Genomic DNA, 26,561 nt, shown 5'->3' on the forward strand with positions numbered 1-26,561 from the left:
TTCATTTCAATAAATATGGCAACATATGCACTTCCAAACAGGCTTACAGACAACTTGAAAATTAACCCCTTGTATTTATGCAGAATGTTTTTTGGAAATATTTTTATTGACATTTTATATGATCATTATCCATTATAGTTGCACTCGTTATTACGATTTTGTTGTATATCTCAATCACATTAATTGGTCACTATAGTATTTTCATTTATTGCTGATACATGCATGAGCATCCAAATCAACTGTATAGGTAGGGCAGTGGTTTGTTGACCAAAATTTATAAATGTTTCAAATAACTTGGATTTTATTTTATGGCTGATTGTTATTCTTTCATTGATTAAATTGGTCGATTTAAAAACTGCCCTGTTACTAAATAATAAATTTTTAGGTATGATAATTTGTATTTGTACATTCATTTGTCACCCACATGTATCTTTCATTTATTTATTATATATGGCAACACGCGCATATATACATATATATGTATATAGTTATATATATATATATATGTATGTATGTATGTATGAAGGACTGAAGATTATTTTGATTTGTAAGAGAAGATGTTTGTAACACTGACAATGCGGTTAGGCATCAACTCATTTGAATTTATAGAATAATTGAAATGAATCAGGAAAAATTTATTTTAATATTTTTTTTTGCCCTTAAATTTTTTATCTAACATTTGTTGAATAAACTATCAATTCTTAACACGGTAGAAAATTGATGCTATAAATTACACTATATTAATTTTTATTTACCTGGATAGGCACTTATTAAAAAAAGCGACTTTAAAAGTAACTGAATGTTTAGGGGTGTATATATATATATATAAGTGTGCGCGCGCGCGTGTGTGTGTCTATATCAAATCCAATCGGTTTTAGACTAGCGGAAACTCCAAATAACTTACCGAGAACTACCCACGGCGTATGTATGATGTACTTTAGAACATACCCAATGCCCATGCCCTGGTTATTCTACTAAAATGGCACAAGTTTATATATACACATTTTGTATCACCAGAGCATAAGATGATTCACTGCAACCAACATGTGCAATCAAGCATTGCAGTTTTTTAACATTCCAACTGTAAAATTTCAAAAAAATTATCGCTTTTAAAAGATCTTATATAATGTTGTGATCTCGTAGAAAAGTATATTGTTTACCAAATGCTGTGCTCATGTAAGCTCAACGGTTTGCGAAACTGGTCACAACAACACTAAACCTACTGACACTGAAATATCCACAGACGTGTTATCTCTAAAATGTGAATTGCACATTTAAATAGTCTTAATTGATTTAACTGATACCGTTAAGTGTCTCATTCAGTTTGAGATTGATTTTCAAAATCTCTCTGAAAGTTTTGTACCTTCATGAAATTAATTTTAGATGGGAACATCTCGGTCGACTACAAATTTTTTTAAATATGCGCTGTTATCCATGTGGTTTACCATTCATAACAGCTTGGTCCAACCATGCTAAAAATCCTCGTGAGTCATCTTACACTGCTCTCATTGCACATGCATTGTGACGTTCAACACCTACATCTTGTATCCAATGCCCTCAGCATATCTGTGCTGGTCATAATGGCAGTTCAATTGCGCATTTTGTGCATCATTATCATCTACGCAACAATATGAACATTTATATGTAAATAAATATATATATATATGCGGGTGACATGTTTATATGTATAACTATATATTATTAATACACATACACACTACTATACTATAATAAATCAACAGTACTATTAATTACTTGAAATTCTTCAAACTTAGTTTAGCCGTTTCCATTTGTAGGACCTTATGACAAGTTATTTTTATTAGTAATTTATGCTATACTTATAAAGATGAACATTTCTTTGAAACATGTTGCCTATCTTCGTCAATTTCGTCTTTTGTTTTATGATTTAATTTGATTAAAAATACGATTTGTTCATAGCTCTAATAAAAAGTTTAATTTATTTTGTTTGTATTTATAAGTATAAAGTGTTTTACTTAATTGTAAATTTATTTTTCATATTTATAGGTTGTATCCTATAACTTATGATTTATCAATAGATTCGCGTTTTATATTAACATGATTTTTAATTTGAAGTCAATAAATTAAATTAAATTTTATTTATTTTATTATTTATCTTATGCACCTAAGGAGAAGAACAACTATGCAAGACGTCAAGTTGCACTGGCTCGGACAGATCAGTGCAGAGTGTGGCTCACTAAAAGCAAAGGTGAACAAATGAAATCTCTGTATCGTATAGCAAAACAAGCAAAGCGTACGAAAAAAGACATAGTTGGTGCCTCATGTATCAAAAATAACAAAAATGAGATGGTTCTTGAACAAGATGAGATCAAGCTACAGTGGAGAGAATACTTCAACCGTCTGTTAAACGAAACAAATCCCATCAATGTTAACTTTGACGCTCCACCCATCGAAGGTCCGATTCCAGACATCACTATAGAGGAGCTTACAGAAGCTCTGAAAGCTACGAAGGTTAGAAAGGCAGCAGGGCCCTCTGGACTCACAAATGACAATATCAAAGCATCTGGTACTGCAGGTATCCAAACGTTACTACAACTTTGCCGTGAAATCCGGAGAAATTGCTCATTGCCGACTGAATGGAACTATAGCATGACAGTCCCGCTATACAAAGGCAAAGGCGATCCATTGAACTGTTCATCATATCGGGGTATACGTCTGTTTGAACACTCCCTGAAAATTGTCAAGAAAATCATTGAGAGAAGATTAACGTCGTGCATCACAATCGGAAATTATCAATTTGGTTTCCTAGCGGGGAAATCAACAATTGATGCAATTCACATCCTTCGGCAACTGCAAGAGAAGTACCTCGCAAAGCATCAACAACTATCACACATTTTTGTAGACTTTGAAAAAGCATTTGATCGAGTTCCCCTTGAAGCAATCAGGTGGAGTCTACGTCGACAACTCATTCCAGAATATCTTGTTCGACTTGTGATGGAAATGTATACGAATACTAAGACTCTTGTCGGCACAACGGTTGGAAACACAGATGCATTTGACATCGGCGTTGGAGTTCACCAAGGCTCGATTCTCAGTCCTTTGTTATTTATAACTGTGATGGAAGAAATCACAAAACCGATACGCACTGGTGACATTTGGAATCTAATATATGCTGATGATATCGTTTCAACAGCCACGTCTGAGCAGAAAGCAGCACAGATGTTTGAAGATTGGAACACCAGACTCGCCGATCATGGATTCAAAGTCAACATCAGCAAAACCAAAGCAATGAACATTGGTGAACCCATCCAATCCACAGCTACTGGACGATGGCCCTGTTCAGTTTGTAAAGCTGGTGTAGGTAACCATTCAATCAAGTGTCAGCAGTGTAACCAGTGGTGTCACAAACGTTGTTCAAAAATAATTGGTACTTTATCTAAAGTGTCCAATTTTGTTTGTCCTGCTTGCATCAATCCTCAACAACAAATTCGAAATAGCACTGTTTTCGAAGCCATTAAGGTAGAGAAAGTCACATCGTTTCAATATCTAGTCTGGATTGTACTGGAACAGCTGAAGCTGCCGTTCGAGCACGCATACGTGCAGCCTGGAATAAATGGCATCTCCTTGCCTCTATATTGATGCGGCGTGACATCCCACTACTATTACGATCAAGACTTTATAAATCTGTGATACGCCCGGTGTTGTTATATGGTGCAGAAACATGGCCAATGACAACCAAACTGGAACAACAACTTCAACGAACCGACATGAAAATGCTCCGATGGATGCAACGAATTAGTCTGAAGGACCACATCAAATCTACTGAAATCCTGGGTCGTGCTGGTTTAGATGATATAAAGGACGAATGCCGGCAACACCGTCTGCGGTGGTTTGGTCATGTCAAACGAAGTGAAAACAGTGCCATAACTTCTCTTGCAGATGTTGAAGTACCTGGCACACGCCCCAAAGGCCGTCCAAAGAAGTCCTGGTCGCAAACAATCGAGCAAGACATGAAAGCTCTAAATTTAAATGAAATGGATACAACTGATCGTCTAATTTGGCGCAAAAAGTTGATGGCAAAGAAAACAACGTCCTACCTCGGGAAACCGGGTCTCCGGACGCAAAACGAAGATTGACCTACTATCTTCGATTTTCATTGAAATAAAATGTTACACTACTTAAAGCAAACTATCAAAATCAGAGATTTTTGCCAAAGTACGAATTTTATCATCCGAATTCCAGATAGATTTAAAAAATTGATTTTTATTAAATTCAAAACTTGATTTTTCATGCTTGTGTTCAATGTTTTACAGAAGTCAACTGCATAATATGCTATCCATAATAACATTAACTTTCTCCATTTCGAATTTATCCAGGCATATGATTTCATCAGTTAATTAAGAAGCTGTTTGTAAAGGAGGTCACGCTTTTTTTCGCATTATTTTGACTCCCCTGTCATAAATTTTCAAATCCCCTAGGTAAAACCTGTCAACATTTTGACATTCCTCTCAAAAGTTGCCATTTAGTTGTGAACAATTGAAATTTTTTAATGAAAATTAGTTGTTTTAACGAATAATGATAAACAATTGAAAATCGACTACATCTAATAGCGTTGAATCTAAATAAACACGTACATACATCCAGGAATAAAATGAAAAACAAAAAATCAAGCACCTTAAAAGAATGTTCTCTTGTGCGTATTGTATAAACATTTTTGACAAATAGTTGTTAACAAAATATTTATCAATTCATGATATAAATCGGAAAAATGTAAAAACGATATATAAAAATCTTTTACTCTTACTCCTCTCGTCACAAAATGTCAAAATTTTGACCATCCCTCTCAAAGTGTGACATTCTTTATGGACAGCCCCAAGTTAAAAAATGACTCACCAAATTTCAGAGGTATAGCAAACTTTTTTTGATAATTCACAATTGAAGGCTTTATGTTCTGGTTTATAGTTTTCGCCGTAGGAATTAGCCATTGCCAACAAATGTCAACTATATTTTTCTTAAACTGCCCGCACTGCATAACTTTGAAATTCTGTTATTTTTGGTTATTCCGTGTTTAATGATTTCGCAATGAGTACAAACAACCGAAAAAACTTAATTTCATTTTTGAGCTATAAAATGTCAACTTCCACAGATAACGTTATACACAATCCAGTGTAATTCAGTCAATATAGCAAAATTTAAATGCATATATAACGAATTTGTTAATATGAACAAAGTGTTTAATAAACGCATTTACAACTAAACAGCCTGCTACGCAGCATTGTTGGAGCTTCTTGCATGAGCCAGCGCCTGCTGTAGACACAATTCCAGCAAATTGTCTACCTCTTCGGAATCACATTCCGGATCTATTTCAAAATCCTATGAGAAAATGGTGTGGATGTTTAAATAAATTAATAAACAATTTAATATTGTAGAATGTAAATGAAAGAATATTCTCATGTTCTCATTATATGACATTATAAGAAAATCTGAAACAAGTTAAACAAATATAAAAAGCAATTTAGCAATTAGTAATTACAATTGCCTAAAATATTTAAATTGGAGATTTATAAAAATAATTTGCACTAACTATATATGAAAATTCTATTCTATTTTATTTACCTCATTTATTGTTTTTAGCAGTTTGGCAACCATTTTTCTGACAAATGACAAGCGGTGGCTGGACTGCTGTGCATCTTGTTGGAAACTGCTAATGAGCTGGAAACGAGAGTTCAAATTATGTAACCGTTACGTCTAAATTGTTTATACCTACATTTACAGTTCTATTTAGCAAGTTGGCAAATACGCTGGTATATTTTAGCACGGTGTTGTCCTAACTGTTTCCCAGTTTGTGGTATAATAATAAAGGTAAAACATTTTAGAAAAAATATAATAATAAAGGTAAAACATTTTAGAAAAAATATGTTATGTGACAAGGCTTTTTAAAACAAAGAATTTCAATTCAATCTAGGTAATTAAGAAAATGTACATTTAATCATGAACCCATCTTTATAAGCTCACGTTTTTTTGGCTTTATTTCTGTTGAAGCTGAAAATTCAAACTCTGAACCTTTTATAAATTAAGTTATTGACTGAAAGACCTAAATAAACTTTTTTCCAACTTTGCTCGATTTGCTTTATTTGGAATAGCATTCATGCAAATAGAAACTTATTTGAACCATTGATTATACTACTTTGGCTAAAGAAACCGTACTTGAAAATATATTCATATTACATTATTTCAACAATCTGCATTAAGTGAACGCTTTTAAAGTTTTATTCAAATTAAATTAATTCCATGGGCCAACAAAAGCGTATATAAAAAAGCGCCGTTATAATAAGAACTGTTGAAAGAATGAGACAATTAATTCGTGTATAACGAAATTGTAATTTTTACTGAAACTATCGTACACAAATTTCCATAGGCCAGAGTAAGGTCACAAAGGATAATTTCCTCATTAAAAATGTAGGCCCTTATAGTTACAATTAAACAATCGACCGACCGACCGATCGATCAACCAACCATTAATCCGATCGATTAATAATCCTCTTTAATTCACTGAGAAACCGTTGATAGAGTCCTTTTTATTTTGTGAAGAATGTTATCATTATTGTTCACTCCATCGGCATTTTTTTAAAGGGCTAAATTACGACTAAAATATTTTTATAAGCCAGTTTTTCATCAATATTCTACTGAACTTCTTTACCAAAACGATCTGTTTTAACTTTAGCGGAATATCGTTCCAAATATTTGCTAAAACAACATGGAAAATTCATGAAGACCTTTAGTAAAAATCCACGAACACTTTTCAATAAAAAATTGCCGCTATGTTTAATTAGTTATAGTATTTAATTATATTTGCAGCTAAACAAATTTAACCGTTGATTAAAAATTATTAAAAACCTTTTTTAGTCCCTTTTCATACTGATCAAAAAAATCTTCCAATGGAAAACGTGACAGCTGTATATTATCTAATGACGACACTGTTTCTTTGTCCATATGCCAGTTGGGAGGCAGGAAATATCTCAGGCATGTTCTAGAAACGTTAAGTCAGTTAATGAAAACATATCGAAATGAAACTTCAAAAAAGCATTAGAAATGAAATGGTTTCAAATTTTTTTTTTGAATTGTTGAAAATTTCGGCAAAGTGTCATTGAAGCAAAATACAAAAAAGTGTTTTGAGATAAATCGACAAATTATTAGCATCTCAAACTAAAACTGTAACAATATTTGGTCAAATAAAGGCGAAGATTCAGAATAAGAAAGAGAAAGCAGCGTTTTACTAGTATAATGCACTATAGATCTATAGAATGGTTTAATGTGCACTGTATATGTATGATAAGAAGGTTTTTTAAGCATTTCAACCTGCATCGCAAAATCGGTAAAAAAAATGGCAATTGTCGGCAAGACGATTTTCAGCAAATATTTATAAAATGTAAAAACCTAAAACCGTTGACAATTTCATCAATTGGTTGGGCCTCTCCATTCAAATTGTTAGGATCAAAGCTGTTGATCTGCAAGTCATTACCATCATTAACGGCGTTAATGTTAACATTATTAGCTGTAACAGATGTCGAAGAAGGTGCTTCTAATGTAACGATGTTTTTCTTAGAAACCGCCATCAAATTCGGAGATTCAATAGCGCGAGCATTTTGAGAATCGTTCAAATTTGGTGCTTCTGATAAAGCATTGATAACCTGAATGTCGTGACTGTCTTTACTAAACCTGGTTAAAAACAATTCAAAATATTTGTAGATGAGTGAACTAAACAAGTGACTTTGAATGAATTCAAGCTGGCACAAAAAGCATTTAACTAAGTTTTATAACCCACCACATATCTGTTATTCCATGGAAACTCTTGTGAAAACGGACTTTGCATCTCAACTTTGATTGATTTTCTTCTACTACTTCACCCAATATCCTTTTTTGTAGCAATAAAAGAATGATTTTGAGTTGCAAGCAATTTTGAAAAATTTAATGGCTCGATGAATTAATAATATTTACAAGTTGAAACGAAATATAAATAAATAATTAGCAATAAAATGTGTAATTTATTTAAAAATTTCATTAATGTTGAATTTTTTTTATATTTATATTATTTAGGAATGTGCTTCCAAACAAGAGAAATTCAGGAAATATCTAGAAGAGAATGGAGTGGTTGACACGTTAACAAAAAGTAATTACATTTTTTTATAATTAATTCCACACCACTCACAACCAATGATATTTCACTTGCATTGATTCCATCTAATTTAATACTTCCATTTTCACAGTTACCAAAAGCAACTATCTCGTGAACTTCTTATGAACCTTTTTTTTCGTTTTGAAAGCTCATTTCGTTTCGTTGTTTTCTATCTTCTAAATTCAACCTTGGCTAATTGTCCAAAACCGGCTAATTTTTAAAACTCCTGTAACTTGTACAGGCTTTTTTTTTACAAGTAACAATTATTTGTTTAACGCAAAACATTTCTTGCAACGCAACGTCCTACCTCGGGAGAACTGGGTCTCTGGACGCTAAACGATGATTGATTGATTAATGTTGAATCGAGAAAGAATTTTAAAGAGATGACTGATATAATCTGCCGAAAAAAAAGATAACTTGACGCACTTCATTTCTGAACATCTTGTGCAATCGTCACTATTTTATTACAAGGAGTTGATAACAATAAAAAAAATGAATTATTACCTTTTTTTCATTTTGTTAAACGTTACTTGTACAAAAAATTTAATTTATGAAGCAATGTTATAAGGATTAAAAACTGCAACTGAATAACTGCAACATGGCTTTGAGTCAGAAATAGGCTGGTAATATTGATATACTACATTTGCTGTCAGATTTTATCAAAAAAATTATAAAAAAAACCCAGTATGGTTTTAGAAAATATTGTTGCTTTCACGATTGGTTAAATGCTATGGCTTCCAAAATTACATCTCCTAAAAAGCAAAAAACATACTGATGTCAATGAGTTTTTCTTCACACAAGTTTTACCGTAATAAACATATGTTATCTGGCTCGATGCTCTAGCTTGGAGAGCTCGAGTTTTTGCTCGTCGCAAGTTGGTGCAATTTATTGATGCCAGGACGTCTGATGATTCATAATCTATGTAATTCGCTTGTTTGTACGGTGGCATGTGGCTATGTATGTCTGGGTGCGTCTATATGTAAGATTTTAGGAATAAATTTTTATTTTTCATCTCCTTATATATAATTTCAATTGTGTTCATGTAGTCATTAGTTTATAATTTGTATATAAAATATTTCTAATTTTTTTCATACCAATTATATTTGTGTTAGTCTTTGGTTTTAATTTTGAAGTTTCTTATTATTTGCTGATCCTGAGTTGAATTAAACCAAAATTTTTTATTATAAAAGATCTTTTTACTATGAATCTCCAGAATTATAAATAATTTTGGTTGTTTTTAGAACCTTTTAAGATCTAAGGTCATCTTCCAAACGTTAGTTATTATTGACGTGTATCCTTCCTTTTAAAGGCTTGTTTTTTTTAGAGAAGTAAAGTTAATGAAAAAAATTAAAGTTTCAATTTTAAAATTTACCAATTTTTCTGGACAAGGGCTTTCACTGTTCTTCCAATGTGAATTTTATGTTTAATATCATTGCCATCGTTCCCCTCCTCTTCATGGTGAGATCGATGAAAAACTTTGTGTTCTTGAACAAAATTTGAAAAATTTTATGGTCGTTTTCTTAATTATAATAAATAATAAAAAACTTTAATAAAATACAAATACCGTCATTCGAATTAGGTCAATCACTCATTCTTAGCGTCTCTGCATCTCAGCTTTTTTCAATCTCCTATGTTCTCTAATTTTTTTCTCTAACTTTTCGAGATTACGCATAATTCTTTTGAAATATTCATTTAATTTGGGCGGTGTGATAGCCTAGTGGTTAAGATTACCTGGCGCTGTTTCGAAGTACAAGAAGTGACCGGGTTCAAGCATAACAAAAAGAACCTTTGTGATGCATCGTCTAGCACATATTCATATACGCTGTTTGTGTGCTGTTGAACTTAGACCTCCAACTTTTTTAACCTTAAAATATAGCTCATTTCTCATTTCCATTTTAATAGATATTTCTATTTTCTCCAGCAAATTTTTATAATTTAATTAAATAACAATGAGATCCTGGTGCAAAATAGCCAGCAAATTCAATTAATTTCCAGACGTTATCTATTTAATTGACGAAGAAAATAGTTGATCCATGGTGAAAGTGAGAATGAGGACTCACATTTCAGTCCATCGCCGATCATTATAAACTAAAATTACAAACTAAATTTCCATAGGAATTACTATATGTTGACAACCTTGTAGGTGCGGTATGAAGTCCAGATGAGTTTATGAAAAATTAGCTAAACAGAAGCTCGCTAGACGGAGAAAAAGATTGGAAGTTAATTTTTTCAAAAACAAATGAAACGGAGATGGGAATAGATTAAATTATGTGGAATTATGTAAACCAATGCACGCTGTGTGCATGTGGAGAACTGAAAATTATTCAAAAAACAGAATGAAAAGTAATATAGACAAATTTAGAGACCAATTCATCAGAATGAAAAAGGCTCCAAACTGAGACCCGTGATTGTTTACATCTTGAAAACTCATTTCTTGCACTCAGCTAAAATATTCAATAAACGGTGATGATAGCATAATTTCTATTAAAAACTATTAAAAAATATAATGTCAAAGTTACTTAAATTATAAAAGCCATTAAAAAAAAACGTAATATTACTTTTATCATTTTCATCATCATCATCATCTGATGGGTTCAATAATTTCCTCTTCATTTTTAGAGTAAGATTAGTTTTTTTTTCATACGTCACCATCGACGATGAAGAATTTTTGGGATAACTATTTCTATATTCATCATCATTGCTGACATCCTCATCAGAAAAGTTATCAAGATCAACAACTTCATCCTCACTTATTTCATTATAAGTTTTTCCTTTTGAAGAACGATTAAATTTGCTTTGGCTCTGTCCTGCATGAGATTTACTGGAATATGTGCTGTTGTTGTTAGTTGCAGTGCCTGTATACTGCAAACAAGTTTATATATTATAGTTTAAAGAATATTTTTTGAATGTTTTTTAAATAAAAAATCTAGACAATTTTCTCTCTCTGAATATAAAAATATCTGAAACTGTGGAAAGGCCTGACATAATTGGTCTTACTAGAATACGTAACTTGGTGAAGAAATGTCAAAAGATGTCTTACAATCGAAAATATTTATATTTTATATCCATGAAATGTGCATAATCTTTATAAAAAAATGTTAGACCTCTAAAAAAAAGAAAGAAAAGAAAAACTTATAAAACAGAGCCTTTAAGTGACAAAACAGCTATAAAATTAACGTCCATTGGCTTTAGAGATGATTTAACAAACACAAAATATTAATACAAATAAAAATAAATAAATCTAACATTTTTAACTTGTTTGTTTTTAGAAGCAGATTTATTAGACGAGGAAGGCATTGTTGATGATAATGACGTTGAAAAATTTTTCGTTTTCTTTGATGAAATGGATGTATAGCCCTTTGAAAATGTACTTGAATTTGACTGTGAAATAATGGTCGTGAATTATTTTTACTGGAGTAGAACGTAAAATAGGCAATGAAAAATATAAACAAACCCCTCTTCTGACATGATTGGAATCATCAGAATCCATCGAGTAATGCATTTTCTGAAAATTTCATATAATAAACTATAATGCACACTTTTTAACACTGACTCCTCATCCTCAAAAAAATCTGACTCCGGGTAAAAATTTACAACTCCGACTACGGATATATACAGTGTTGTATTAAATTCTAGCAAATTGCTGGCATTAATCAATTTAAAGTTTATTTATATTTAAAATTTATATATATATATATATATATATATATATATATATATATATATATATATATATATATATATTGGATTAAGACTGTCAGAAATGCAATTATTGATGAAAATCACAGCATGTTTAGCGTTAGTTAACTTCCAATTTAACTTTTCGATTTTTCTAATGGTAAACCGTAAATCATTGTCAAATTTCTTGAGTTCAAAACTTGTTCTATCCGGCTTAAAATAAAAAAATTTTGGTTTTGAATCCTAGAAACTTGACAATGATTTATGATCTACCGTTAGAAAAATCGTAAAATTAAACAGGAAGGTAACTAACGTGGATCAAGCTATGATTTTCAGCGATAATTGCATTCCTGACAATCTTAATCCTATATATATATATATATATATATATATATATATGTGTGGGTAATTTTTGCAATATTCTATAAATTCTACCGAATGTTTAGCGTTAATATGTAACGAACTACAAAGATATTAACGCCAAACATTCGGTAGAATTTATAGTATATATATATATATATATATATATATATATATATATATATATATATATATATAGACACACACCTTAAGTTTCACAAAATATATATTATCCAAACATTTAATAAATTTTAAATTTGACCAATAGCAGCCATCACTTCCCTATACAGAATTTCTCAAAAATATTGTGTGCTTTTGGTGGGTTTGCTACGAGTATGGTTTTGTGTATGTATGATTGTGCATGTGAGTTTTGTGAGGTTTGTGTGCAATTGGTTATTTTTTATTAGAATTATTATGTGAACGTTGTAATAGTTTATTTTTGGTGATGTGGGCTTATGGGTTTTAAATCTGCGCTCATTGTTCTTTATGTTATGTTAAGTTTAAGTTTGTAAATTAAATACAATCAGATTTAGTTTGAAAAAATGCAATGTGAATACAGAAAAAATTATTGTAGAAATATTGCAAACCAACCGATGTGTGTCTGTCGTCAGATGAGGATTGAGAGGATGAGGATGATTCAGTTCGCTTTCGAGGTGCGGATTTCTAAAAGATAACAGGATACTTTAAAATGTTTATCAATCTGATCAGCAATTTTTTAAAATGATTTATTAATAATTTTAATGACAAACTTGTAAATGCAAAAACATTGAAATACCTGAATTTTTTCTAACTGAGATTGCTTTTTCTTTATTTCCTATTAAATAAATAAATCATATTTGTCATCAACTTGTAGTATTTGTTTAATTTAATATATGTCATCAACATCTAATAGTAAAAATTAAATAAATACAGACTTAAATTATAACCAAGCACATATATTAAGTTGACCTGGACTCAACTTCTGCAGACCCTTAGAGCATGCATCTCAACAGACGACACCCGGACATGCACTCAACCACATGCACATAGATAAAGACATACTTATAAGACATATGAAAAAAAACGCATGTAATGATGAAGCTTAACCAAAAAATTGTATAGGCAAGGTAATGCGTTTTGAGTAAATATTAAAAAAAATCTGAAACCTGTTGACATATATAATAATAATAATAACAATATAAGTTATACAATGCAACCTCTTCAAGATCTTTTTCCTTCTGTTCTTTCGTCTTAACAATTTTCTTGAGGAGGCCTTCTGGAAGGTTCATTTTCTCCTCAGCTGATGAACAACTGGTTAACAAAAATCAGTAAACTCGATCAATTAAGGTAAATGATGCAGGACAAAAAATAAAAATTTATGCAAAATTACCGATTGTGGGCTGGGTCGGGGTTCATGGAGCAGACCCAGTCATCAGGGAAGACCTTGCTGATGTTGTTGGAGGAATAAGGAATGATGCGCCATTTCAAGCAGAGATCTTGCAAACAGGAATAACATAAAATTAAACACAACATTCCAGTGAAAAATTTCGGTTAATTTAGCAACGGGAAACATTTCGAATTTTTTTTTATTTCATAAACAATCATGGTTATTTATCTGCATGCCAAATAATGAGCACCTTAAATTGTGATAATAAATTTATTAGTGTCCAAAATTTTATCTGAGAAAACATAGTTAATGCCTAACCACATTGCAGAGTTATTTGAACTTTCGCAGTTCTTTTCCGCACATATTTAGGATCTGAAGATGGTAATGCATGCCAGTTGGGACTAATGTAACCAAAGTTTTCCCTAGAAGTGATAACAAATTTTACTAACAACAAACAAAAACAACTTAGTTTTTTAAAAAGCAACGATTTATCCTTACTATTTTTTACTAAAAAATTACATTGAAAAAATTCTTAAATAGAAAAATGTGATAATACGAAATGCACGTTTAAAAATAATATTTTATTTTTAAAAAGAAAAAGTTCAATTCTTAAAATTAACTAACCAGAATTTTGAAACTCCTTGTTGGGCTGAAAAATGTTTTAAATTATTTTATTGTTTATAAAATTAAATTCTAGGTTTGAACACCTTTGCAAACACACAACGACAAATTTCATTCAATCCACTCATTCATACTGAATTTATAGTCCTCAAAAGCTAATCGATTTTGAATAAAATCTTACAGACATAATTGAACATCCTTTATAATTTTGAACTTTATTAATTCAGAGCTCACAATACATCAGCACATAAATGTTAATGAAAATGAATTAATGTGCTAAGTAAAACATCACCAATGTCGATATCCCTCCAATACTGTAGCATGTGTTCTCCCATAGCTTGCTGTAAATGTCTGTACTCTTTGGCATCTGCAAAATCTTGTTTGTTGTGTGTCGGTTCCAGAACTAAATATGGAGCATCTACAACGCCTATGAAAATGTTTTGAATGCAAAAAATTATTATGAATGATGAAGCAAACATTAAAAAATATGCTTAGGTAATTTGTTCCGGGTGGAAAAAATAAGGTCCATATTACATGCTCTGAAGTGAGTGAAAATTTAAATGAAAATATATTTTCTAAAGCATCCATTAGCTGTTAAAATGTATGAAACAGTCAAATCAAATTAAACCATTAAAATTCATTTGCAAGTGCAAGTGCTGCTTTATTATAACAGAGAGTTTATATTTTAAAATAACAAAGATGAATGTATTTTTACTTTGAATATTTAAATGATCTGATAACAATAGATTTTAATTTAATGCAAACTTTTAACAGGTCCGTTGTGACAAGATGAAAAATAAGAGTATACAATCGAATCCATAGAAGATGTAACGAAAAGGCGCAAACATTTAAAAATCAATCAAATAATTGTTTTGGTTAAACAAAAAATGTATGTATATATACTGCATATATTTGTAGCATAATATATTATTTTCACATAACATTTTTATGAATTGAACTCATTACAACTTTTATAATTATTACCATGAAAAAAATGTTATAGAGCATGATTCAGTTGTTGTTCCTGAACTTAATAAAAAACAAAGATACCGCAACTCACCAACGATGCCTTTACACAGCCTGAAGTAAGAATAATTTTTTTATTTGAAACGTTGTAAATTGTTAGTACACATACGCACGCACGCACACACACACGCACACACACAAATATATATATATATATATATATATATATATATATGTATATATATATATATATATATATGTATAACAAGTGCTTTAGAAAAATATATTGAATCATAGAAATTCCGAAAAATTAAAATCGAAAAAACTAACACTCCGCCTTCCAGTTGTGGTCCGATTTTTTGGTACATCTTGATGAGACGACTGCAGTTGTAAACGAACATACCATCCCTGCTTCTATTCTCCAAATTTACTCCAAAAACAAAATTTAGTTGTTTAGGTTCTTTCAAAGACCTGGTTAAGAACAGTACGTAAAATAGATTCGTAATTATAATGAAAAATCTATAAAACACAAAATTAAAAATTTCAAAACACTCCATACAAGGAAAAAAAATTTGATTTTGAATGATTATATATTTCAAAATGACGGTAATATAAAGTTTAGCAATCTTTCAATCATTTGGACTTCAATTTGGACAAGCATTCAATCACATTTGTATTCTATCATTAGTATTTTAAATTACTTTAGTGTTCCATAGTTTCCAGATACCCTTAAAATTTTCAGCCTGAACTTAATTTTTATGAAAATTTATTGAGTTCTTCATTCCATTCAATTAATACGTTGGTGTTGGCAAAACTTTTGCTACAAAATATTTTAATCAAAATACTGTTTGATTTGTAGTTAATTTGTAAAGATTATCCATAATTTAGTTTAGTCATTTCCTCACTAACTCTTCAACAACATCAAAAGTTCGGCATGCATTTTGAAAAGTCATGAAGAGCGAGCATTTACAGGCAGGTCAACAAATTATAGAATCAACTATGTAATTATATTTTTTAAAATATGAACAGAATTATTAGGCAATTTTAAAGATAATAATTAACTTATTTCAAATTTCAGGGTAGCTTTTATTTATTTCATCGTAAGTACTTTTTTTCAAATAAAAGCTATAATGCAAGAGGTGAAAAAACTAAGTGTCAGGAAGTCAGCTAATTTTTTATTAAAGACTCTAACAAATTTCATTTACTTACAACTTAGATTATAATTGCATGTTACTTATTTTTATTTTAAAATTAATGTCTTCAAAGTTTTTATTGATTAACACAGACAAGCAAGTATGCTAAATTTCGTTTAAGCATTTAAAAATAATGAAAATTTCGTTGTTATGGAGATGTGTACATTGTAATGTAGAGGTTTCATAACAAAGCTGCATAGTTTTAAATTCAGTTGTTCAACGTTATCTTGCAATAACTATATTTTTAAATCGGTTTCTGATACGAATCTAATTTTAAAGTCAGCAGCATCATTTTATTGAAAAACATAGTGCTGAGATAGCATAAATAAAATTAGGGTTGTTAATCTTTATATAAAAAAAGTGTTACAAAAAAGTAACTATAAGAAAAATATTAGAAGGAAGTGAATCTATATCATAATAACATGAAGACAAAAATAATTTAAAGGCTAACTTAATCTTTCTCTCAGATATAAGTCTTCTCAATTGAGCTTCCTTTCTCAACTCCAAAGCATGAGTCTGCGCTTTTCTGAGTTCAATCTGTTGCAGGAAAATTAAGAAGTAAAAAAAGATACAATAAGAAGAGCATTAAAATATAATCCAGTAAAAAATGAGATATTAACGTTGTGGTAGCTTAAAACAAAAAAGCGAATACCTCAGATGAAGGAGTCAAATTGTTTTACAAACAGACAAAATTAAAAAATAGTGAAATTAACACTAGAAACTCAACCTGATGTAAAAGCCTAATTATAAAATTGGACTTTAGCATGGAAACTTTTAACTTTTAGAAGGGAATAAAAGATGACGGTGAAAGATGATAAAAGCAAAAAGTTAGACGCAGTGACCAGGTGTTCAGTGCAAATGGTTTGCAAACGTCGTTTGAGATCACACACACAAAGGCGGTAAAGATTGTGAATTGCACGTCAACAAGAGCAACGCCAAACAAGAGCAACGATTTCAGGGTACCCGTAAGAAAGCAAAAAAATTAATAATAGATTCAGAAAAATTGAAACAAGTCGATCAGTTCGTATACTTATGCAGACACAATTGCTGGAAAGAAGTTTACAGAAAAATTGTTACTGCACGAGGATGTTTGCATTTTGAAAAAAAAATTGTGGAAAAATCAAAAATGATAAAACCATTGAGTCTTTTACACTGTTGCATGCATGCAAAATTTGGGTAATAGATAAGAGGCAAAAGAGATTGGAAGCGTTTGAAATAAAAAAACTACAGATGGAAATTAGCTGTGACAGATGAAAAACGAGCTTGGATAACTAAAAAGGATAGTTGCACATAAGATAAAAGTAATAAAAATAGGACTTTTTAGGATATTTGCAAATAATCAAATAATAAATTAAATCTGTACCAAAAAGACAAAGAAACTGAAAGTAAAAATTGAAAGACCTGCCAAAAAGTGCGTAGTTGACAGTAGCAATTTTTCTGTTAATTTAATTAAAATTCGCCAAAGATAAAAAAAGTTTGAAAATTGACAAAGGTAAATGTCATCTTCCTCAATGTTTTGGCTAGGGATTAAAGAGGACCATTTTTAATAAAAAAAAAAAACTTTAAAATTACCTTGAAAAAACTTATTGAAATAATTTTAGCAAGCGTTAGTTTGAAAATTTTATAAGCGAAAAAAATAAACTCACCCTTTGTTCTTTATCAGGCATTTTTCCACATTTTATTTCCAGGTCCCTATCATAATGAAACAATAATAGATACGTAAATAAATAAGCAAAAATATATGGTTGATAATAAAAACAAATTATATAAAACTAATAATGAATGAAAACTGTGAAAATACAAATAGAGGTCATATTTCAAGTTACTTTGCTTTACTTTCAGCTTCTCTGGCTCTGTGTTCAGCTTGTGAAATAAATAAAAGTTTAAGTTATCAATTGCATGCGATGTGTCAATCTATAATCAAAATAGACTAAAAAGTTTTTGTAAACTAGAACTAATAAGCCATCTAAACTCTAAGCTCAATCCATAATCAAAATAGACTAAGAAGTTTTTGTAAACTAGAACTAATAAGCCATCTAAACTCTAAGCTCAAATTATGTTGCCTGCCTGTTGAAACATTAAGTGTGCACAATCATTAAGCTTTTGCTAACTACAAATACCCATCAAAAAAACAAATTGAAAAAATGAAAGTTCAAGAAATATCTGTAGAATATTTTAACAATGTTGACCTACATCATCATTCAATTTTATGTAAAAAACAGTTAGGTTTATAGAATAAAATTCAAAAAATTATAAGTAATTATTGTAAATCGTCACAAATAAATAAATAAATAAATAAATTAATTAATTAATTAATTAATTAATAATAACATCATACCATTCCTGGCATCTTCTTCAGATTTTTTTGCCTCCCTCTCGGATCGAGATTTGAAACGAGCAGAAGTGTATTTGTAGAGACGCGGTTTATATAGAGTGCTGATAATACGCTTGGTGCGCACCTTTTTGCCTTGTATGTAAACCCTCATCCGCGGATCAACGTATAATATAGAAGCGTAAGAACGAAAGGATTTGCGTTCTGGCATCAAACTGAATAACAATCGTTAAAATATTGTGGTGCATTAAAAAACTATATCACATAAGTGATCATTTAAAAACATTGGTTTACAGATTGACAACGGTAAAAAATGTGTCTTTGAACTTTCTCTTGCAATTTTCAAAGTCCCAAAACAACCATTAAATTTTTAAAGTTAAGTTTATTATAGAAAAACATAAAGTACGATTCCAACATATTTATCATACGTTAGTTTATGTCTCCTGCAACATTTAAGAACATCTTTAACAAAGAATAATGTGAAAAAAATTCCAACAATATCTATCACAAAACTGACCCATCATGGCTATCGTCATCCTGAGCAGCAAGTAATATATCGTATGGATCTGTCTTCACGTCTAATTCTGGCTCACCAGAGTCTAGCAATTTCAGGTTGTAAACGATAACCAAAGTACCTTCATGAATTTGTTTAATTTATAAAACTGGTCGTCAATTAACATTATGAATGAAATTCATTTTCGTTGAGTAATCAACTCAACTGCAATCGTAATAAATGATCCGTACTAATGATATCATGATGTTGTTCTATTTTTAGTCTGGGAAGAAAATATACTTGCTGATATTTTAATGCCTCTGAATAACATTTTAATGGCGACAACGTAATTTAACTAAAATTAATGAAATAATAAGTTATTTTTAAATTAAATATATAACCGTTTGGTTGATTCGTTTTAGATCATTATAAAATTCAATTCAATTGAGTTTTTGTGGGTCTAGTTAGTGAGACAAATTTGATGGCTCTTCTGTAAGCAGCATCAAGAGTTATATAGTAATCGAATCCTTCAATAATTTCAGTAATATTTCCCGTTGTCAAAAAATAGATATGTGATGTTACATGGAATTTAATCATAATAAATTATTCTTCATCCCAAATTGGTAGATTTTAATCTAAATATTAAAAAACAACTAAAATTTCTGATAGATCCGACAAGTAAAATTTTATTAGTGTGCTAGGAGTTTAGCTTTTTAATCTTATATTTTCTAGAAAGCGTCTGAAGAAATAGAAATAAATCAGACGCAGTAATGCAATGTCAATGGTCAAGTCAGGACATCAGTTTATATTGAAGTGGACGTAAGGTACGTAAATGAGCATAAATGCCAATATTAAAATCTGTCAAACAAGTTCAACTTGTAAATATAAATTCCAACGAACGTTTTGAATTTTTTTTCAAGGGCTAAACCCTGAAAGTTTAGACTGAACTGTCCTATCTGTTTCTTCCCATGATTCGCTTTTTGGACTCAACAGCAGCATTGAAGCCACACATTCATTAAATTTTATAAAATTTTGACATATGATTGCTGGTGAAAATGCAATAAAGCTTTCAGGTCAACGTTAAAATTCAGGTGCTATAATTTCATTCCTATATTGAAGTTCAGTGCAGATGCAGCTGGGCAGATGGGTGACACTGCCCTTATCATGTGCTTGTGAGAAAGTGAAATTTTTATTATTTCGTTTACGTGGGACATCTCTCACTTAATAAACTTTACATATATGAAACATTCCTTGACCTACTGCATTGAATAAAAATTACCAGCTACTTCCAAATTGTGTCACCCAATGAAATATTTTTTGTAACAAAAAAACCAAAATTATTATATCTTATTTCTTTATTCTTTATAATGCAACTCTGTCAAACGCAGAACTGCTTACATGTTATTCTATACTTATTAAAATTAAACCATCCTGCCACTAAGGCTGTATGTACACTGTCCACACCACACGACGCACATACGCATTATGTATGCACACAAAAGCATCCCATCATATGGGTATGATGGTCTTTGAGTTCCGGACAGACAGACGTCGATTCAACTTAATGGATAGATTTACAACAAGAGTGGACTGTAACGTGTAACGTGGATTAAAATTTTACGTTCATTTATAGGATAAGCATTGTGCTCTGGCTCGAGCAGAGACTCATAATGCAATTATTATAATACAAGTCCTACATATATCAAGCATATGCAAACTGAACATTACAAACATTTAAAAAAAGTGATTCAACAATTTCAATACAAATCATATACCTGATGTTTTTTCAATTTTATCAAACTCTTTCATGAACTGAGCATCCGTTCTAAATGGAGAATATTTCAATATGAGCTCCATTTCTTGAGTGTGCTGCAGTTTACAAAAAATAATTTTACTATATTCAAATATCTTATGCGTTATTGCTAAAAATATATCCATTCAAATAATTTGATATTACTCATGATAAAAACTCTAAAAATTAATTAACCGCCATAACAATAAACTCAGATATAGATCCTGAAAAAATTTACTACTAAATAATTTCCATTACAATGATTTCCTGTGAAATCCCAATTAATTATAAGAATAATGACAGATACGTTTTTGGCGGCGCATAATTTTTCAGGACACTATAAAAAGCTACAGCAGCAAGAAAATAGTACACGAGGATACAACAGCAAACACAGATTATCCACTTGCTTGTTCTTTTTGAGAAATTATTACCACATTTTAAACATTGCATTCTATTAAATTTTTAGTTTTCCTATATCAAAACTTAGATTTTTCCTGCTTTCCCACTAATTTATTTTCCACTAATTGACACCTCCACTGTTTCAAAAACAGAACCTCAATTGATTTGGCTCAAGTGCATAGAAAGAGATCATCTCCTAAAAACTTCCTGACGCATTTTTCATGCACGTAAGTGTTCACGTGCACACTGTGCCTTCAATGATATAAACCTCCTGAAACTAGTTAATGACATGAATTGCTTCAAATCAATGCTAATAAATTGAGATGGCTAACATGAAAAAAAGTTTCTTGAGGTTAAGAAGAATAAAACTTTTGAAATATTTGTAAGGAAACATTTGTAAGGGTGAGGATGATGTGTGTGGTTAAAGTGAAGGATAGGAGGAGTAGTACAGAGCTGATGTCGATGATGGGACTGAATGAGGACATTGTGACATTGATAAGGAGATCGAGATTGCGGTGGTATGGACATGTGTTGAGAAGGGATGAAAGGGTCGGGATTAGGCGAGCGTTGGAGTTCGAGGTTGAAGGAGTGATAGGAAGGGGTCGTCCGCGATTGGGATGGAAAGAGCAGGTGGAGAAAGACAGAGTGAAAGCGGGATTGCGTGATACTGAGGCGAATGACAGATGTGAATGGCGATGGCGTCGAGGGGTATTTCGGTTTCATTATAGGTAGCCAAACGGCAACCCCCGATCTCGGGGGAAATGTCGTCTAAACGTGTGTTGTGTTGTTGCTGTAAGGAAACAAGCACTATTAGATTGCATAAATATATACATCTCATTCACAAGTTGTTAAACTCTTGACAGTCTACTCAACTGCAATGACAACTTGAAAAACCGATGTTCTAGTTGAAAAAGTTACGCATGGGACTCTAACATGATACAATGGATTGGTAATGAATATGTTGCTAATATAGTAGATATATTAGCAAGTACCAAGTACTGCGAAGGTTATAATCAACTATTACGTCTCGTACAACAACAGTTATAAAAATAATTCAGGTCTGAAAAACGTAATTAAATTTACTTTTTCTTTATCACGAGGGGTTCTAGTCACTGGCCTTTTCGTATTTGCATCAAAAGATGGCATCGGCACTATAATCTGCATTATGTACAAAAAACAGTTTTAAGGCTGAATGTGAACTGATACAAAATGTTAGAAATTATAACATCTTATTAAGTTTTAAAAGTAACAAAAAAAAACAAACTTCATCAAGTTTTTCGATTTCATGAAATGTCCTGGACAGAAAGACACAGGTCATGTTTGATTCTTTTTTTGTAAACAGCATCAAATCATTACCTATTCTCATTGACCCACTAAAAAATACAAAATCAATTTAAAATACTCAACTTGGAAAAGTATCTTAATCCAAACTGAAAACATTAGTACAGTATTTTATAACCAAATAATTTCACATTCACTAGGAGAATAAAGAAGTCTATAAACATCGCCCAATGGTCATTTTCATACCTACATATAATCAGGATTTTCATCACAAATTTTTCCAAACATATGTCTAACTAAAATCATACTGACTTGAAAACATGAAAAGATTTTTTATTTTTTAAAAATTCATCCCATTGTGTAAAATTCGTCTCATTGTGTAAGATTATGCCACTTATTAAATTTCTGAGTATTTAAAAATTTTATGTATATAACTAACCGCTGAATGTGCTATCACAAAGATTAATTTAAATGGATAATACTAAGACTCTCGTCAGCACATTTGACATCGGCGTTGGAGTCCACCAAGGCTCAATTCTCAGTCCACTGCTATTTATAACTGTGATGGAAGAAAGCCAATACGCACTGATGACATTTGGAATCTAATGTATGCTGATGATGTCATTTTAACAGCCACGTCTGAGCAGAATGCAGCACAGATGTTTGAAGATTGGAACACCAGACTCGCCGATCATGGATTTAAAGTCAAAATCAGTGTTCTGGATTGTACTGGAACAGTTGAAGCTACCGTTCGAGTACGCATACGTACAGCTTCTATATTGATGCGGCGTGACATCCCACTACCACAACGATCAAGACTTTATAAATCTGTGATACGGTGTTGTTATGTGGTTCAGAAACATGGCCAATGACAACCAAACTGGAACAACAACTTCACCAAACCGATATAAAAATGCTCCAATGGATGCAACAAATTGGTGACCACATCAAATCTACCGAAATCCTGCGTTGTGCTGGTTTAGATGATATAAAGAACAAATGCCGGCAACACCGTCTGCGGTGGTTTGGTCATGTCAAACGAAGTAGAAACAGTGCCTTAACTTCTCTTGCAGATGTTGAAATACCTGGCACACGTCCCAAAGGCCGTCCAAAGAAGACCTGGTCGCAAACAATCGAGCATTACATGAAAGCTCTAAATTTAAATAAAATGGATACAACTGATCGCCTAATTTGGAGCAAAAAATTGATGGCAAAGAAAACAACGTCCTACCACAGGGGAACTGGGTCTCTGGACGCTAAGCGAAGATTGATTGATTGATTGAATTTAAATCGATAATGTAAAAGTTTAGTACAAATAAATAAATGCTGATTATGGAGAAAGCTGCAATTTATACATTTTACCCTGCTGATATGATTTTAATTTATTTATAACGACAAATGTTTTCATTAATTAGAATATGTCAAAAATTCATAAGCAATTAAAATAAAACTATTGAACATATGACAACACACTTAGAAGCATTCAAGAAGACACAATTCAGCTTATGGACAAAACTTAATAGTCAACATGAACAAAATATACAAAGCTATCAAGCTTTGTGGGAATTTTTAAACTTCCATTTGCATTTACAGGCTGCAAATCAATCTAATTGCATTTTATCAATGAAAAAATGAGGAACTCTGACATATGACAACATTGAACCATTAGTTTGTTTAAACTAGGACATGGAGTTAAAGAGTTTTTAAACAGTCTAAAGAGAACAAAAACAATATCAAAAATTGGTCAAACATCGAATAACAATAACAAATGAATAACAAAGCAAATTTCTATTTTCCAGATAATAATTTTTTTGATTGTACAAATACCTCCAGTTCTTTTACGACCAATTTATTCTAAAAAATGTTGATGTTAAATTACCAAAAGATAAAAAAGTTAGAGATCCTTTTAGAACTGAATCAACTGAATAGTATTTAATTAAAAATGCAAATATACTTTATAACAATTAACATCAAATGTTACTCACGACTTCAAGCCATTGCCATACTTCCCAATCATCTGTGATTCTAACGATTTTTTTGATTTGCCAAAAGTAATTATATCAGAAGCTTCCTCTGTGGTAACAAGTGCAAAAACATTTGTAGTTGAGGATAAACATTTATTATATAACAATATTGTTGCATAAAAAAAATTCTATGAATTTCACTAAACATAATATACCTGGAGACATTCCTTGTCCATCATCTAAGAAGCACAACATGTAACCACCTCTCAACGATGAATCAGAAACTGTCAACATTAATATACAGTTATAATAGACTAATAATTAAAATGAATATATACAAAATGTTACTTGAATGAATGTTGATTTTTGTTGCAAAAGCATCTCTGAAAAAATAAATTTTCATCAATTAAAATGTAAAATTAATAAACAAATACAAAGCTACCTGGCATTGTCTAGGAGTTCTGCTAAGGCTCCAAACAAAAATTCATGGGTAGTTCTAAGATTAAAATAAATTGCAACAAACTTCAATACAGCATTAAAAAATTTAGGTAGTCTGTGTCAGATTAGAAAGATTATTATCAAACTAATAAAGATAATAAATTGAAAATACTTAATAGATGAAATTTAAAAAACTGATAATTTTTTATGGCTGGACATCTTCAAAATCAATTAATTCAATTTCGATTGAATGAAAATGATTATTGTATTTAATGTTATTACTGTTATAAAAAAAAGCATATATCTTCAAGAAAATTAGTTGAAATGTAAAAATATTGTAAAAAAAATGATTTTAATTGCCCTTCATATTACCTAACAATCCTTCCAATTAATAAATTATTTTACAAACATACATAAATGAATTTATTATCTAGAGGATGTTATTTTAATAAAAAACTCAAATTAATTCTGCATTTTAAATGTATTTCATTATTGCATAATTTAAATTTTGCAATACTACAATGTACATTTTAAATGATCCAAATTATATCATACAAGCTGCTTACTTAATTCATTATTTTTTTAATAATAAAAATAAGTACTTTATTAGTTCATTATTTAATCAAACTTTGTGAAAAAGTTCCTTTGATTTATGCTTCATTGATATTTTTATAGTATTTCCATAGTAGAAGCCTATTCAGTTCTATCATTTTTTTAATGAGTGAAAAACTAAAATGGCTATCAGAATAATCCCAGAAGCAAAGGAATCTGAACAAAGCCTTCATATCATTTTGCTTAATCATCAAAGACATTCGCAATTAGTTTGCAGTAGATCATTTTAAGTGGATAATTATAGTGACCTTTCTATTATTATTATTATAAATCATAAATAAAAAATAATTGCTGATCATATTAAACAATGAATATGTTTTGTTTAATTTCAAAAGAATGGAATTAAAACTCAGATTGCTTGCTATAAAATTAAAGTTTAATAGTTTAATTAGTTTAAGATTTAAGAAAACAATTGACATCAATCTAAAATTTACATTTCAATGTAAGTAAAAAAAAATTAAAAACTAAGGAATAAGCTAAGAAAGACTAGAACAAATTTTGAATATTTTTATTATTTCATGACTTTGTGAATCTTAATAATTCATTTATCTTTATTTTTTTATTAGATTCATTAATTAATTATTAATATTACTGATGATAATTATTTTATTTATAAAAACATTAATAAATCAAATTGAAACCAACGAATTTGTGTGAAGGTAATCGAAACTCAATTGAGCTCTACTTAGTCCTCTGTACATTTCAGACTGGAATCAGAATACCGAATGAATACGAATAGAATAGAATAGAATAGAATAGTAGAATTGTATTGTAAAGTTGTTAATATTGAATATCAAGTTAAGTGAAATAAATTATAAAAAGAAGGTGGTCTGAACAAATTATTTTTTCAATTTAAAAATAAAATACACTACTAGTTCTCAGAGCTAGTGGAATAAAAAAACAAATTATAT

At 30.5% G+C, this 26,561-nt stretch overlaps 2 protein-coding genes across 2 annotated transcripts; both read right to left on the bottom strand.

Annotated features, from left to right (window-relative positions):
* Positions 1-5,244: 5,244 nt before the first annotated feature.
* HELRODRAFT_170078 (hypothetical protein) lies at positions 5,245-9,419 on the bottom strand (the record flags this gene model as incomplete). Its single annotated transcript, XM_009015902.1, has 5 exons — positions 5,245-5,352; positions 5,596-5,691; positions 6,877-7,009; positions 7,417-7,698; positions 9,400-9,419. 5 exons carry the CDS (start codon positions 9,417-9,419, stop codon positions 5,245-5,247), a joined length of 639 nt encoding a protein of 212 aa, XP_009014150.1.
* A 3,985-nt stretch (positions 9,420-13,404) lies between these two features.
* Positions 13,405-26,348, bottom strand: HELRODRAFT_130000 (hypothetical protein; the record flags this gene model as incomplete). Its single annotated transcript, XM_009015903.1, has 20 exons — positions 13,405-13,483; positions 13,563-13,668; positions 13,878-13,981; positions 14,184-14,208; positions 14,473-14,607; positions 15,241-15,260; positions 15,477-15,617; positions 16,791-16,876; positions 17,986-18,031; positions 18,166-18,202; positions 18,678-18,886; positions 19,189-19,306; positions 20,940-21,033; positions 22,439-22,513; positions 22,620-22,728; positions 24,622-24,709; positions 24,816-24,884; positions 24,949-24,983; positions 25,043-25,096; positions 26,296-26,348. Coding segments are annotated over 20 exons (1,683 nt in total), but the record flags the coding sequence as incomplete, so codon positions are not given.
* Between the last annotated feature and the right edge of the window lie 213 nt (positions 26,349-26,561).

The sequence above is a fragment of the Helobdella robusta genome, assembly GCF_000326865.2.
Source record: "Helobdella robusta unplaced genomic scaffold HELROscaffold_17, whole genome shotgun sequence".
Lineage (NCBI taxonomy): Eukaryota > Metazoa > Annelida > Clitellata > Rhynchobdellida > Glossiphoniidae > Helobdella > Helobdella robusta.